Source organism: Arvicola amphibius, chromosome 3 (assembly GCF_903992535.2).
Source record: "Arvicola amphibius chromosome 3, mArvAmp1.2, whole genome shotgun sequence".
Lineage (NCBI taxonomy): Eukaryota > Metazoa > Chordata > Mammalia > Rodentia > Cricetidae > Arvicola > Arvicola amphibius.
The window spans coordinates 103766496-103782374 of record NC_052049.1 but is presented as its reverse complement, the minus strand read 5'-3'; the positions used below and the strand labels follow the sequence as shown (position 1 = coordinate 103782374).

General features: G+C 45.4%; 1 protein-coding gene across 1 annotated transcript; it reads left to right on the top strand.

Moving 5' to 3' along the window:
- Positions 1-324: 324 nt before the first annotated feature.
- Ddx25 (DEAD-box helicase 25) lies at positions 325-15639 on the top strand. The gene is made up of 11 exons (XM_038323168.1): positions 325-480; positions 732-776; positions 1220-1355; positions 1951-2043; positions 2153-2255; positions 3662-3776; positions 5070-5247; positions 11721-11958; positions 12794-12956; positions 14017-14205; positions 15552-15639. Exons 4-11 carry the CDS (start codon positions 1982-1984, stop codon positions 15611-15613), a joined length of 1110 nt encoding a protein of 369 aa, XP_038179096.1. The 5' UTR covers positions 325-480; positions 732-776; positions 1220-1355; positions 1951-1981; the 3' UTR covers positions 15614-15639.
- Positions 15640-15879: the final 240 nt, after the last annotated feature.

Genomic DNA, 15879 nt, shown 5'->3' with positions numbered 1-15879 from the left:
GGGAAAGGACCCTCCCAGAGGGAGGGCAGACCTTGGATTTGAAAGGGCGAAGACCCCTGGAAATCCAGATAGAGGACACAGCTGCTGGTCCTAGCTCTGCTGAGTTTTCTCCTCTCCTGATTTTCACCATTTAGCAGGTTTCCCATCTTCGTAGCCACCTTTCCCTTGTAGGTGTTGTGAACCACCTTTCATCCAGGTACTGCCCATATTCAGACTAAGAGACCTCCAGAAGAGACTGGAAACTCCCATCCTTTTGTGGGATAATTGATTCAGTGGCCCGACTGATGAAATTCTTAACATTGCAAAGGAAGCTGTTTGGGGTGGCCTTCCCTCCCGCTGCTGTAGGATAGCACCAGGCTTGCTGCTTGATGTCCTGCTTCCTAACATTGGTTGAAATTTGTGCCTTTCAATAGTTTTCAAATCTCGTCCACCCCAGGAAGAACCTCCGTGGTATTAGGAGTACCACAGTCCCAAACATAGGTGAGTGCTGTTAGGCTAAAGTAGACTCGCTTAATTAAACATTTTTGCTTTCCCCCAGTATCTGCCAGCTGAAACAGCTTTGGCTGAAACATTTTGCATGCATGATCGTCCCCTACCTTCCCAATCACTTTAGCTCCCTGGAGGTGACTCTGTCTGCATACACTGTAAAACCTGTGAGAAATTTTAAGCGTCCACTGTATTTCCTTTCAACGTTTTTCTTTACATTCATTGTTTCTCTTTTGCCATTTTAGACGGCTCTCTTAACGCTGAAGAGGAAGATGAAGAAGACGATGTAGGTAAGAGACGTTTGTTTACACGTGCATCACTTAAGGAATGTTAATGAATAGGATTGCATTGGGAAAGCATTGTCTTTGCTTTATTTTTGAATGAATACTATCAGACAAAAATACTAAGTTAGGAGGGGGTGTGTTTCTTTAGACAAAATGAAAACTGCAAGGACTGGGTTAAGAATATTCAGTTTTGCAAGGAAGAATTATTCGGTCCTATCATGATTAGATGATGGTTTGCTCAAGGTCAGGGGTTGGTGCAACAGAGCATAAGAAACTGGATCTTTGTAAAAGAGGGAATTCTCGGTGCTATGGAATTCCTTCTAGAACTTTCTTTAGAAGAAAGATGAGACTAAGCTGTAGTTGTTTTGTACGCTTTACTGTGTGGGAGAAAACAGTTAATTAGATGCCATTCAGGAGGTTTGATGCCCTTTTTATTTTTGCTTTTCTAGTGGATTTGGCAGCCAATTCACTCTTAAATAAATTAATCCGTCAGTCCTTAGTAGAATCCAGCCACCGAGTGGAAGTCTTACAAAAGGATCCCAGCTCTCCACTCTACTCGGTGAAAACCTTTGAAGAACTGCGTCTGTGAGTACCTTAACTCTTAGTTCATAAGAAGGCTCGTGTTAGCTACGGCTGTGAGTACCTTAACTCTTAGTGTGTAAGAAGGCTCGTGTTAGCAAGTACTAACTAGCATACTGGCACTAAAACCACCAGAATCCCATTTATTCTCTAGTGTACTGTATTCAAATAGACTGTATAATATTACATGCCATTAAGTTATAACTCAAGGTGTTGAGGTGAGGAGGAAAGAGCTTCCTGCTTGTGGGCGGCACCATCCCATGAGCCGGTCTCTGAGTAACAGGTAGGACAGCACACAGTGAGAGCAGCAACCTGATATTCACCAGCGTGCCCTCCCCCACCATAGTGGACTGTACCCTTTCTCAAACCATGAGCTAAAACAAATCCTCCTTAAGTTGCTTCTGTCAGGCACCATGTCATAGAAAAGTTCCAGTGCTCAGCTGCAAAGTGGCTTCCCTCAGAAGTGTACCTTGCAAGTGTATGTTTCCGAATGTGGTACACGCATTAGAGAGACTGCTGACCACAGAGGCTTTGCATGTTTAGGAGTTTTATTTTTTATTTTGCTACCTATGCATCCATCTGTTGATTTATTATTTTACAGAAAGGAAGAGTTACTAAAAGGGATTTATGCAATGGGATTTAACAGACCATCCAAAATCCAAGAGATGGCCCTCCCGATGATGCTCGCACATCCGTGAGTTTACAGGGTAGTGGTCTTCCAAGTTGGTTGGTTTTGGTTTCTTCTGTTTATACCCAGGATCTTGTGTTCAGTTTTATACCCAGTCCTCTCCTCTGTTTCACAGTCCCCAGAACCTCATAGCACAGAGCCAGTCTGGGACGGGAAAAACAGCTGCCTTTGTCTTAGCGATGCTCAGCAGAGTGAATGCCTTGGAGTTGTTCCCACAGGTAAGGAAGGGCGGTGGTGGAATCATTGTGACTGCCATGCCAGCAACCGCAAATATCAGGATTACTGCAGGAAAATGAAGACTAGGCATTCCTTCCTAAAACCCTAACACCCTGGGTAGAGTATGGGGATAGTAATGAGTGATGCCCAGCCCCAGCCTAAGAGTCCAGCTGCCTCTAGTCCCAGCCTTGCCACCGCTGCCCACCTAGCTGAGTGTCCCTTTCCCAGCGTCTGTTTCCTCCCTGTAAAGCCATCTCTCTAAAGACATGGCTCATCATTGACCCGTTCATGCTGGACTTCACACACCTCATGCAGTGCCTGGATCATAGAGGCAATTCATTAAGCATTGGATGATAACTGAATGTGTAAGTATGTGTTCTCCTCCTAAAGTCATCTTGTGGAGTCAGTGAAGCCACCTACCCTTTCAGCACTATGTTTGGTTTTAAGTAGGCATGTAGTGATGGCAGCTGCTTAGCTGTAGGGTCAGAAAGGCATATGATTCACTCATTTCTCAGAGTGTCTTCCTATCATCACAGAGTGCCTGGTTGAGGCACCCAGCTCACAGTTCTGGCCTCGTTTCTTTTCACAAAAAGAATCTGGTACTGTTTCCCTTTTTCCTCCAAAGGGCACCAGAAAGTTCTTTCATGGGCTGACTTCCCATAGTGATAAGCCTTCCTCAGCCAGCGATTCCTATAAATTGTAGATTCATGTGATGGAGGCCAAGTCCAGGGAGTGTGCTTTCCACATAAGGTTATTAAAATTTTAGTATCCATTAAATTATTGAAGGGGGCCATGTTTGAACCTATGTTTTGAAAATGTGTGTGGAAACTATGTCAGTGCTTTGGGAGTTACCTTCTCTACCATAGACCCTGAACACGAACACTGAATATCATCAGTTTCTTCCATCGGCGTCTCCCTTCAACAGTCGCCATTTCCATGGGGCCATAGCAAATGGGCATAGGAGGGGAATATTATCCTGGCAGGATTATACATCTATAATATGGATTAAGCAGATCATGCCGGAACAAGCAGACTCTTAGGAGCAAGTAAAAGGTGATAGGTATTGTATGCTGTGGTTCATCATGCCTTCTTCATGGACTCCCAGCTCCCTACATCCCTTTCTCTCTCCATCAAAAGACAGTGACCGGTAACTTGTGCTTCTAAATAGCCCTGTAGAGAGAAATATATAAAGTAACCATTTCTTTTCCCTTCAGCTCCAATGCCCCTAGTATTCACCTCAAACCTGTCAGCTACTTATCAACTGCCAAATTATATTCGATTTAAAATGTTTCATCAGCTAGAATCTTCAGTGCCATTTCTGTGACTCTTCCCGTACAACTTTTAACCGTGGTTCCAGTGTGAACAGTGGCTTGTATGAACCTGCCCCCTCCCCTCTTCTGTCTCACAGTGCCTCTGCCTGGCTCCCACCTATGAACTGGCTCTGCAGACTGGCCGTGTGGTTGAAAGGATGGGGAAATTCTGTGTGGATGTTGAAGTGATGTATGCCATTCGAGGAAATCGAAGTATGTACCAGTCAGCCTGTCTTGGCTATTTCTTAAATCCTGCTTCACACCTAGCTCCTCTGCTTTCTCACCTCTGAAGTGGGGGAAATATCTCTCAATGAAGCAGTCCAGGCTTAAGCACTGGTGCAGCCTGGCGTAAAATGAGGGCACAGCAAACAGTACGTTATTTTCACATCTTGTAAGAGGATGCTGTTTTTATGGTCTACTTTTTGAGACTTGACGGTTTTGTGCCAAACAAGTTTTACTGGAGATTTTTTACTAAAATACTTAAATTGCTTATCATGGAAACTGAAACGTTAAAGGACGAAGATGAGGAGATGGAAGTCTGCCCTGCTTTGCCCCAGGAAGAGACAGGAGCTAGTCTTTGCTCTCCCTTGAGCCCATGCACATCATCTGCATGGTTGTTTCCTTGTGTGCTCACAACACGGAAGCCCGTCACACCACCCTGACTGGCTTCCCAGCATCCCATGTTTTTTACATCTAGGTTATTACTGAACATTTTTCTTATTTCCCATTTGGAAAGGCTTTGTTGTTTGGAGGGTTTGGTTTTGATTTGGGGTGCCGGAGATAGACACTGGGCCACGGGCATGCTAGCTGAATGCTCTCATCCTGAGTGTCCCCCAGTTCCTGTAGCTTTATGGGGTCTCTCAGCTCATGCAGTGACAGACTGTCTTATGAGCGTCACCCCACTGCAATCTCCAGAAAAACTGGCATCCCTTCCTGTACTGCCACACCTAACCGGTGTCCCCTCAGCCGTGCCATTAGTCCCACGGGACAATAGAAATGTGGAATGTGGTTTTGTTTATTTGCTTTTGTTTTTGTTTTTGTTGTTGTTTGGTTGGTTGGTTTGTTTTTGTTTCGTTGGGGAGGGGTTGGGTTGTTGTTTTATTTTGTTTTGGTTTTTTTTTTTTTTTTTTGAGACAATGTCTCACTGTGTTGCCCAGCCCAGTCTTAAACTTATGTGAGCAAGTGATCATCTCGCTTCAGCTTTCTGAGGAGCTGGGCCTACAGAATGTCACAATATCCATTTTATCGAAGCATAGCTTTTTGAATGACCACAGAGCACCATCAAATATATAGGACTATTATTACCATAACCCTAGAACTCTGGAACCCATCCTAAAACTCTGCAGCTTCTAAATGCGTCCATGCTCCTCGGGGTCTGCACTTGGGAAATGATGCTGTATTCCTCTCACCACCAAGCACTGTGTCCCATCACCCTGGCCTGTGCCCTGTGACAGTGAGTCGAGCTTCTTTTATCTACAGGAACACTTAAAACCCTTTTCTCCACAGTTCCTAGGGGCACTGAAGTCACCAAACAGATTATAATTGGTACTCCTGGGACTGTCCTAGATTGGTGTTTCAAGCGAAAATTGATTGATTTGACTAAGATCCGTGTATTTGTCCTGGATGAAGCAGATGTGATGATTGACACCCAAGGATTCTCAGATCAGAGTATTCGTATCCAAAGGTAATCTTCACGTTCATCCGTTCCTCCTGGATTTTCAGGCTAAATGATCAGTTTTGTTTGTCTGCCCTTCTAATTACTTCCATTGCTTGATTTCTTGCCCTCTTCACCTTCGGACTGACTTGGGTTTTCACCAGCTCAGGGCCCCTCAGACTGCTACAGTGCCTGCCTTCACCCTGTGGTGTGCCCCTCTGCCGTACTTTTGTTGGAGTGCAGGCCTACAGGTGAAGTGTGTGTCTTGGATCACACTGAGTGTTGCCAGTCATGTTTATATCACGAGCAGAATCCTGATGGAATCTGCTGGAGGCTGCTGGAGGCTGTGGTGGCTGATGAGCTAGAATAGAAAGATGGTGCTGGAGCAGGTCTAGCCCTGCTTCTAAGTTGTAAGTGAACCATCTGTTTCCCCCAATTCCTCAGTTCTGGGCCTTCTCACATTTACTGCATTGAGATTTGGAGAGGGAAGTTAAGAATCCGCATTGATCTTTTTTGTTCCTTTCTTTCTTAATAAAGTTAAGGTGGTGGCTCACGCCTTTAATCCTAGCACTCAGGTGGCAGAGGCAGGTGGATCTCTGAGTTGGAGGCCAGCTTGATCTACAAAGCAAGTTCCAGGATAGCCAGAAGCTGTTACACAGAGAAACCCAGTCTCAAGGGGGGAGAAAGTGTATTTACTCAACTTTAAATTCAATATTATTGAAAGTCTGATAATGAGAACAGCAATCCCCACCTGCTCAGTCCCAAGAACATGTCTGTCTTTTCTGATGTCGATCTTCAGCTCTTAAATAATACGCTCACCTTACTGTTTCCTGATGTAAAGTGTTTGTCTCCTTACTTCTCAGTGTAGAAAGTAGGCTTGAATTCTTTTAAACTACAACCCTTGTCCATTCTCTGTTTCCTCTCAGTGCTTAAATCCTAAGAGTTTGACTATGCCAACACTGTTTATATCCTTCTAAGCACACACATGTGAACACAGGCACTGTTCACTGCTGGGCCCGGCATGGTTGTGTTAGTATTATTTTTTATTGTACAAGTTTTCCTCTAGAGATGTCGATTGCCTTTTTCCTGTGCATTATCCCTGTGTAAGGATTTTTAGCTTCTCCCCAACCATTCTGTCATGCGTGTCATATGCAAGTGGTTTCTTCACATAGTCAAAGCATGCTTTTTATGTTTAAAATGTTTAATTATTTCTTTTATGTTTGAGATTATAATCTAATTACATTATTTCCTCCTTTGCTTTCCTCCCTCCAAACCATCCATGCACCCCTCTTTACTCTCTTTCAAATCCACGGCCTCTATTTTTAATTGTTCTTAGATACATATATGTATATGTTTGTACATATCTTCCTTAGTAATGTTTCTTGGTCTGCGTAATGTTTCCTGTATGTGTGTTTTCAGGGCTGACCATTTGGTACTGGGCAACCAATTGGTGCGCTCTGCCCTGGGGAAGGCTGTTCTCCTGCTCTCAGCATTGCTTGCTGTCTGTAGTGCTTTGTGTAGGGCTGAAGCCCTCAGATACCTGTAGTCCTCATGCCAGGAAACTTTCTCTTTGCAGCAGACAGAAAGCATTATAGAAAACCACAGCTGATCAAAATGTATTTGTAGAGCCAAGTCCCATTGTATACCTCTACAGAAATCTAAGGCCCAGAGATGGCTGAGGAAGAGGGGGGAAGAGGCTGTAAGAGTCCAAGGAACAGGTAGTCTGCTGTGATACTGTGTTTCCTAGTAATGTCAAAAGCTACACCCACAAAGCATCACTGACAAGACTGCTTCAACAGGAGTTTAGCGAGGACAGCAGCAGGAGATATGCCACAGTGGATGGAGGAAAGACCATGAGGCCTCAAATCATGCTTTTAAGCCACTGACTTCTGTATCTCAGGGTCTCCCTCTCCTGCCTGTGCGGGTGTCCAGGCCTGCTATGTAGTTGAATCATGGCTGTGCTGTTGGTTCATTGGCTGCCTTGAATCTCCCAGTTCCTGGACTCTTGTGTAATCAATCTCCCTAATGTGCTGGGTTGTATTTTCTGGTCTCTTTTCTAAAGCATATAAGAAGTTCATGGTTTGTTTTTTGTTTTTTTTTGTTGTTGTTGTTGTTGTTTTTTTGCTTGTATGTGTCTTGGCATGTTTTTATTGTCTTGTAAACCTGTTTTTTGACTGGTATTTATTGCATAGGAATCCTGTATTAAAAACCATTCTTCCTCCAATTTCAGATGCTTATTGAAAACAAAACAGTTTTCTGGGGTAACTTTATATATAATTAGCCCTGTGAGCGTCTGCTTCTGTGGCTGAAAGGTTTGGTGTCACCCTGGTCTCCCAGACCTTGTCCTTAGCCCACCACTGGGTCTCCTGCCACCTCCGTATCCTGATATTTCTCACTGGAGTTGGTTGACTTTTATTACCGAACCTTGTGCCTGCAAGTTCTAGAAATTCTCGGAAGTTGTTTCTTTTCATAGAATGACCAACTGTTGAGAAAGCCAGTATAGGACACAGTCATTGCAAATAAGAAGTATTAAAAATAGAAATAATTACACCTATGTTACTAAAGCAGGGTGCCATTTCTGTTTTCAGGTGACCCATTCTCTGTTCTCTTTCTCACTGTGTTTCCAGTTTGGAGAAGGACATCTGTTTTTCACCCATTGTACATCTTTGCAGAGCCACCAACAGTGTTGTCACCATGTGAGCACATGTCCTCATAGCTAAAGATCTTAACTGCGTGTAAACTTTAAACTGAAAAGCGGCCCAAACTTGGAGAATGAAAGGCTCAATCAATATCAGGGTCAGATACTGTGTGCATTTTAAGATGTCAGGTGCTAAGTGTGCAAGACATGTAGCAGTTAGGACCATTCTTGTTTTGTTTGGTAAGGAGTTTGTGCGATGAATAGAATTTGCCAGAATTTATATTTACACTCTACCATTAGTTTATGCTTGAATGAGATGTGAGCAAACCTGTCTTTTGTTTTATGAAAAGTTTATAGATATCATCTCCATTTTTAAAATTTTAGTATCTTAGACTCTGGGTGTGTGTGTGTGTGTGTGTGTGTGTGTGTGTGTGTGTGTGTGTGTTGAGAAAGACTTTTTTGCTATAGCCTGAGCTGATCTAGGACCAAGTATCTATATCCAGCTTATCCTCAAACTCATGACAGTCCTACTACTTCAGCCTCCTAAATGCTGAGATTACAGGTGTGAGCCAACATGCTTAACAAGGGGCATGTTTTTGTTCCTGGGATTTGGTGTAGCATGGATTACATGTCTGAAGCAGATTTAGGAGAATCGACTCTCACACCGAAAGCTGTGTCCTCTATTACCAGCTCTTCGGCCTTTGTTTACTCCCAGAATGTTTTATTTAGGCCTACAAACCGGGTCTCCCCCAACCCTTTACTGAAGTTAGATTCTTTTCTCTTACAGTATATCCTGATTATGGTTTCCCCTTCCTTCACTCCTCCAAGTTCCTCCCCATTCCCTACTCCTCCAGATCCACTCCCTTTCTGTCTCTCATTAGAAACTAAGCTTGACAAAATAAAATACAAGGTGAAGCAAAAACTTTCATATCGATGTTGGACATGGAGACCCAGCAGGAGGAAAAGAGACAGAAGAGCAGGTTCCAGAGTCAGAGCCCCACTTGTTCTCACATGCAGGAGTCCCATAAAAACATTAAGCTGAAAGCTGTAATCTCTACTCAGAGGACCTGGTGCAGACCCGTGTCTGCTCTGTGCTTGGTGCTTCAGTCTCTGTGAGTCCATATGAGCCTTGCTCAAGAAGCCCTTGTCTTCCCGCTGTCCTCCATCCCTCTGGTTCTCACACTCTTTCTGCCTCCTCTTCTGTGGGGTTCCCTGAGCTCTGGGGTGAAGGATGTGATGGAGACATCCCACTTAGTTTTGTATAAACCAGTCTTAAATTTTCTCTCCTTAAAACTCATTTTCCCTGGAGAAATTTTTACATGACTCCAGATATCTAGGTATATGGCATAAGTATACATATCAAGCATTTACTGAAAATAAGTCATAAATAGATTTATTTTAAGAAATTTTTAAATTTTGTTAGTAAGCATATAATTTTATCATTAGTGATAAATTTGCATAATGATGTGGTAGATGTGCCTTTTATTTTTATATCAAGAATGAAATATCGTCTGAAACAAAACTTATTAGCTATTTTCTAGAGTTGCTATGATTAAATTGCCAATGCTGGAATTACTCCTTTGTGCAAGTATTTAATACAAGCAGTGGAAATGTGTTTCACACCATTTTGGAAATTGTTAGAAATTTTTCCTAACCCCAAGCCATGGTTATAAATTTTTTCTTAATGAAACAGAAGTCAGCAACTTGAAGCAGTTAAAGTCAAACCACCCAGCAATTACAGCATACTGACTTGAGACCATGCTGCTGATATCTCTGTGAGAGCAGAAGGCTGTGTAGGGAGCTCATCCAGTCTGAGCCAAGTGTCTCAAGCAGCACTTGCTGATAGTTTGTATGGCCTCAGTGGCACACATAGCACAAGAACCAAGACTGCAGTGAAGTCGCGCTGTGTGACCCAGGCAAGCTCTGCTTGGAACACCTCAGGTTCATTACGTGTTTACCTTTGAATTCATTGTTGTAACCTGTCTCACAATCCACATATTAAGTTACTCAACCCAGACAGGGCCTCAGCACACAGTAATACACTGCACTGTAAGCCATGGCATGCTACTCCATGTCATGGAGACGGATGCCAGGGACAACACGGTGACACATGCTCATTTGGGTGCTGTGACTGAGGTAGCTGGGGCTACTGTTTTCAGAGCAGCGCTCGGCCCTTGAGGAAGCCAGACCTAAAAGTTTGGAGGTACTGCCTTTTTCTCTCTAAGCTTACTAGTCCGGCTCCACGCTGACCTCTTAGATCCCTGGCCCTAGCACCAAGTCTCAACGCTTTCCTCCAGGTACTGTGTTCATCTGTGTGTGTTGTGCACTTCCCCTGTTTGAGGTTAAAATGCGGTCTCTGGCTTTCTTTTTCCTGTCTGGATCCTACTGGTGCTATTGTCTAGTTCTTTTCCATCACTTCCTGTTCTTGTATTCTGGGTGCAGCACCGACCTTCCCTCACTGAGGGTACTAATTTCAGTGTTTTTGCAAGGTATTGTTGCTGCTATTTTGTCTATTCTGTGTTGCAAAAGAAGCGGTGGGCTGTGTTCCCACCGGGATCTCGGTCTCCCGGCTACTTTACACCCAAAATAATTACACGGAAACTGTATTCATTTAAACACTGCCTGGCCCATTAGTTCTAGCCTCTTATTGGCTAACTCTCACATCTTGACTAACCCTTATCTAATAATCTGTAAGCCACCACGAGGTCGTGGCTTACTGGCATGAGTCTAGCCAGCGTCCGTCTTGGGAAGGGGAATCATGGTGTCTGCCTGACTCTGCTTCTTTCTCCCAGCATTCTGTTCAGTTTACTCCACCTATCTGAATCCTGCCCTATCAAAAAGCCAAGGCAGTTTCTTTATTAACCAATGAAAGTAACACATAGACAGAAGGCCCACCTACTCCAATTCCGAGTTTACAACGTGGTCTGAACTGGCAGCTCTCCTGGTTTGTTTGCTGCATCTGCCTTTCACAAAGGTTGACCTCTGCCAATACTTGCCTGCTCTTCCATAATCTGAGAGACTAAACTGCAGTAGCCAGCTCTCAAGGTGGATACTTGGAAGCTTGACGTTAGGGTGTTTGTCATACGGGGGTATTAGAATAGAACTGTGTGGTGCTTGGGTCTCCTTCCAGGTGGCAGAGCTCGGCTACTGGCAGTCTGAGTGAGAAGAGGTTACCAGAAAGTATGTATGCTTTCATTTAGTTTGCTCCCTTCAGCCACGTGACTTGTCTCCACCTACTATTGAGGCTCATAGCTCCAAATATGGAATTTTTGCACTAGTCTCCCGGTAGTAAGTGTTTATCTGCTGAAGTGAGGGATCCAACCATTCATTATGGCCAGAGGTCAAGGGAAACTCCCCTCTCGCTACCCTCTAACCAGTAAGTTAATGTGTTTATGTTGTAAAGTAAATGGGTCAGAACTCAAGATTTAGTAGGCGAAGGGGCTTCTGAAAAGGCCCTTCTATTTCCTACTCAGGAGGATACTGTATAATAATTGGAGCACTTGTGTTGGGTGCTCCCCACCCCCTGTTCTGATTCCCTTCTTCTGGTTGTTAAAACAAGTGGTTCACTTCATCCCCTTCAGATGTGTGCCGGTGTGAGACTGACTCTTCAGTCAGAGATGGGCATTGCCGACCCTCCAGACTGCATGTTCTGAACTTGGCTCTGAGATTCACATCCCATATATATTTTTTTTCCAGATTTTTGGTGCCAGATAGGGACAGGCTGCTTGACTTGTTGTGTAAAGGTGGAGCTGATCACGGCACCCGGCACCACATACGCTACAAGCATGCACAGAGCAGCTGGTGCCAGGGCTTGAAGGGCGACAGCCTGCTAGCTGGGTGACGGCCACCTTCCTTTCTCTTCCAGAGCCTTACCCTCCGAATGCCAGATGCTCCTCTTCTCTGCGACCTTCGAGGATTCTGTGTGGCAGTTTGCGGAACGGATCATTCCTGACCCCAATGTTATCAAGTTACGAAAAGAGGAACTGACCCTAAACAACATCCGACAGTATTATGTGTTGTGTGAAAACAGAAAAGACAAATATCAAGCCCTGTGTAACATCTATGGCGGCATCACCATTGGCCAAGCCATCATCTTCTGCCAGGTAAGCCTGCTGCCCATGTCTTTGCCGTGGACGGAGTCCATACAAGCAGAGGGGAGACGGTACTAGGAATACAGGCCATCTAGCCAGGCTCCTTGTTCAGTTTAACTCGCAGAACAACTTTGAATAGAGTCTCCAGTTTCAGGGCAAAACTTAGGAGGGTTGACCGATGGGATGGGGTCTTAAATAAAGGTCCTTTCAGAAGCCCTGCTGCTTACACCTCCACATGTGGCTTGAGGCTTGCTGTAGCCGTTCCCTGTCCATGGTGTTACTTTTACTGATATCCCACTGTTTGTTTGGGGGGGGGGGCTGTGTTTTCTTTTTCCTCTGACACTTTGCATGTTCGTATGTTTTATTTTCGTCCCTACCGTGTGAACATGCTAAGCCTGTGAGCAGGTTGTTGAGACATGTCTCCTGCTCTCGGCTGGCTCTGCTGCCCCAGGAGAGCCGTGGAAACTTGGCAGTGTCTTGGCTTTGCAGTTGTTTTCTTTTTGTTCCATTTAACAAAAACGATGCTGATGATGAAGCAGCAGAAATGGGGGAGCTATTTTATTGTGTACATAAAGATGTTAATCGCATGGCTCCTGCAAAGAACTCTTGTAGTGTTTGTTGGTTTGGTTTTGGCTTCAGTTTGTGGAAAAGAAGGCCAAAGCTTGGTCAGGTTGACAGAATATGATTCTTAGAATTACAGAGAATGCCATGCCACAGTCTAAGACTTCTTGCAAGACTTAGAGAGGGAGGAAACAAAACAAAACCCTCTGCTGCTTTCACCCAACACCTGTGAGCATCCCAGGGAGAGCCAGTCTTCTTTGACCCGCTGCTGTTCTTTCTCTCCCAGACCCGTCGCAATGCCAAGTGGCTGACTGTGGAAATGATGCAGGACGGCCACCAGGTGTCCTTGCTGAGTGGGGAACTCACGGTGGAGCAGCGAGCTTCCATCATCCAGAGGTTCCGAGACGGGAAAGAGAAAGTTCTGATAACAACCAATGTCTGTGCCCGAGGTATGTGAGAGTTGGGTGTCACTGTGAAGCCTGCCACCCCCCAACATTGCCCTATCTCCTCCCAGCACATTGCCTCTGGCAGCTGTTAATGAGATTTCAGTATTTCTCTGTCTCAGACTAATGCCTGAGTTGCATCATGTAGTGTGTAACCTTTGTGGCTGACTCTGTCCACCTCACACGATGCTGCTGAATTTCCAGAAGGCTCGGAGCAGAGAGGGCAGCCTGTCAGCATGGGGATGGAAGGCCCAGAGAGCATAGAGGTATCCTAGGCAGCACGAGGGTTGAAAAGTATTGAAGGAAGGAAGATAGTTCAGATTAGTTCTTAATGCTGGTATTGAACCCCGGGCCCTGTGCTTGCAAGGTGGGAGCTCTACCACTGAGCCACATCACCAGCCAGGAGAACAGTTCAACTGGGTAGGGAAAAACAGTGGCTTTGGAAAATGGCTGCCCATGTAACTGGAACTGAACATGAGGATGAGGTGAGCCTGTGCATGGCTGGACGGCTGGAGGAGTGTGTGTTCCAGGCTGTGGCCCAGGTGCCCTGCGCATGGCTGGACGGCTGGAGGAGTGTGTATTCCAGGCTGTGGCCCAGGTGCCCTGCACATGGCTGTGGTGCCCGTCTGGTGAGACTTTAGAGAAGTGGGGGAAGAGACAGAGCATGGAATGCAATGTCTAAGTTGTAACGGCTGGGGCAAGAGATGAAAAAAGACCTGATGTGAACCCAGTCATGGAGTAGAGTTGAGCTGCACCCATCATGGGTGAGAAGACATGGACCTAGGAGCCTGCAGGGCGCTTAGCGCCACAGAGTGGGAGGAGCTTGGCGAGGGCCTCTCTCTTCCGTTTCCCGCTCTCCTGTACACATCCATGCCTTGCGCCTGTTTAGATTTCCACAGATTTAGCCTTGTTTAGCATCCTTACCGAGCACCACGGGCACTGAGTGTGCAAGCAGATTGATCTGTGTTATGACCCACTTGTGAGAATCCCTTTGGCTAATACAGTTCTTGGTGGATTAGTCCTGAAGAAATTATTGCAAGATACCATAGTGCCTTTCTTCTCCTAGGAATTGATGTGAAGCAGGTCACCATCGTTGTGAACTTTGACCTTCCTGTAAACCAGTCAGAAGAACCAGACTATGAGACCTACCTCCACCGTATAGGGCGGACAGGACGCTTTGGGAAGAAAGGTCTCGCCTTTAACATGATTGAAGTGGATAAGCTGCCGCTGCTCATGAAAATACAGGACCACTTCAGTAAGTAGCAGGCTTTCACATGCACAGTGGGACCCACAGACTTGCTCATACCGGCCATGAGGGCAATGAGGGGCTGTGTGGAGCAGAGGTCATGTGGGAATTGCTGCTAATTCATAGGATGAGAGTCATAACGTGGGCCAAGTGATTACACAATTCCTTTGTGGTTAGGCAGAAGTTGTGTCAAGTGAAGTCACATGAGCTCACTCTGCAGTCTCATAGAGCAGTACCGCAAAGTAATGACCCCCTTGAGGATCTATTGTCTCCCAATTTCTTCTTTCATGGTTTCTCCTTCTCTTGTCTCGCCGTCTCTGACGGGACAGTCCTGACTTCTGAGCTTTGCAACCCTTTCCCAGCCCCACACCTAAACAAGCAGCCTCAGTCAGCTGGGCCCAGAACTGGCAGAATGCCCTTATGGGAGCTTCAAGGGTTAAATCACCCAGTAGTTGTACCCCTCACCGGCAGAAGTCAAGTGTACTGGCACACGCCTTTAATACCAGTACTCGGGAGGCAGAGGCAGCCTGGTCTGCATAGTGAGTTCCAGGACAGGCAGAACCACATAGTAAGAATTCATCTTGAAACAAACAAAATTAATCCAAGCCCAAGAGAGCATATAGATGTGGACAGGGAGCGTGGCAGAAAGGCAGTAAGTGCTGTTTCCCTGATGGGCCTTTGTTGGTAGCAGTGGGTACCCTCCCCAGGAAGTGGACTCATAGAACATTTGGAGTGGAATTTCACGCTGACTGCTGCACATCCCACTGAGCCTCTAAAGGATTGCTTAGGCACCACATCTTAAACTCCCTGCAGTGGCTAGGAGAAAGGGCCCTTGCAGGCCACGGCTGCCATGTTGACTCTTAAGTAACTACAGTGGGGAGGCGTGGTCTTCCCCGGCTTTTCTCACTGTCGGCATAGCCTCTTTTTCTCAAGGTATCTGGACGTGTACATTCTCCATCCAGTCTATCTGCGCTGTGTTATTATGTGGGTCAGCTATTTGATAACTGTTACTTGTCCTGGGCTTTCTCTACAAAATGTCACAGGGGCAGGTTGGTTGGTTGGTTTGTTTGTTTGTTTGTTTGTTTGTTTGTTTTTTAGTTTGTTGAGACAGAGTCTCACTACGTAGCCCTGGCTGTCCTGGAACTCACTATGTAGACCTGGCTGGCCGCACAGAGAGCCACCTGCCTATGCCTCCTGAGTGCTGGCATTAATGGCGTGCACCGCCACCACACCCTGCTTGGTTAGAAACGGGTTATCTTCAGAGGCGCCACTGTTTTCAGAACTGTTCGCTGGCTGGCATGAACTTGCATTTAGGACCTGGGCTGAGACTGCTTCCTTTCTCTTTGTTCTTTCAGATAGCAATATTAAGCAGCTCGACCCAGAAGACTTGGATGAGATTGAAAAGATCGAATACTGAAGAGAGGCCGTGTGAGAATGCTCCAGCAGGTTTTGAAGATAATTTTCTATGTTGAGGCTCTGTCAAGGTGAAACTGTCACAGATGGAAAAAATAAATGTCGTGATACTCTTCATTCTAAGACCTGAAGTGTTTTTGAACAAATTTGATTCAAAGCTGACCATTCTAAATGAGAACTATCTTCTGTTTTCAGGAACCATCTCCTTGAGCTACTTATGAACCTGGCCACGAGGGGGCAGTAGAACATCACTAATTTTAGAATTTCAGC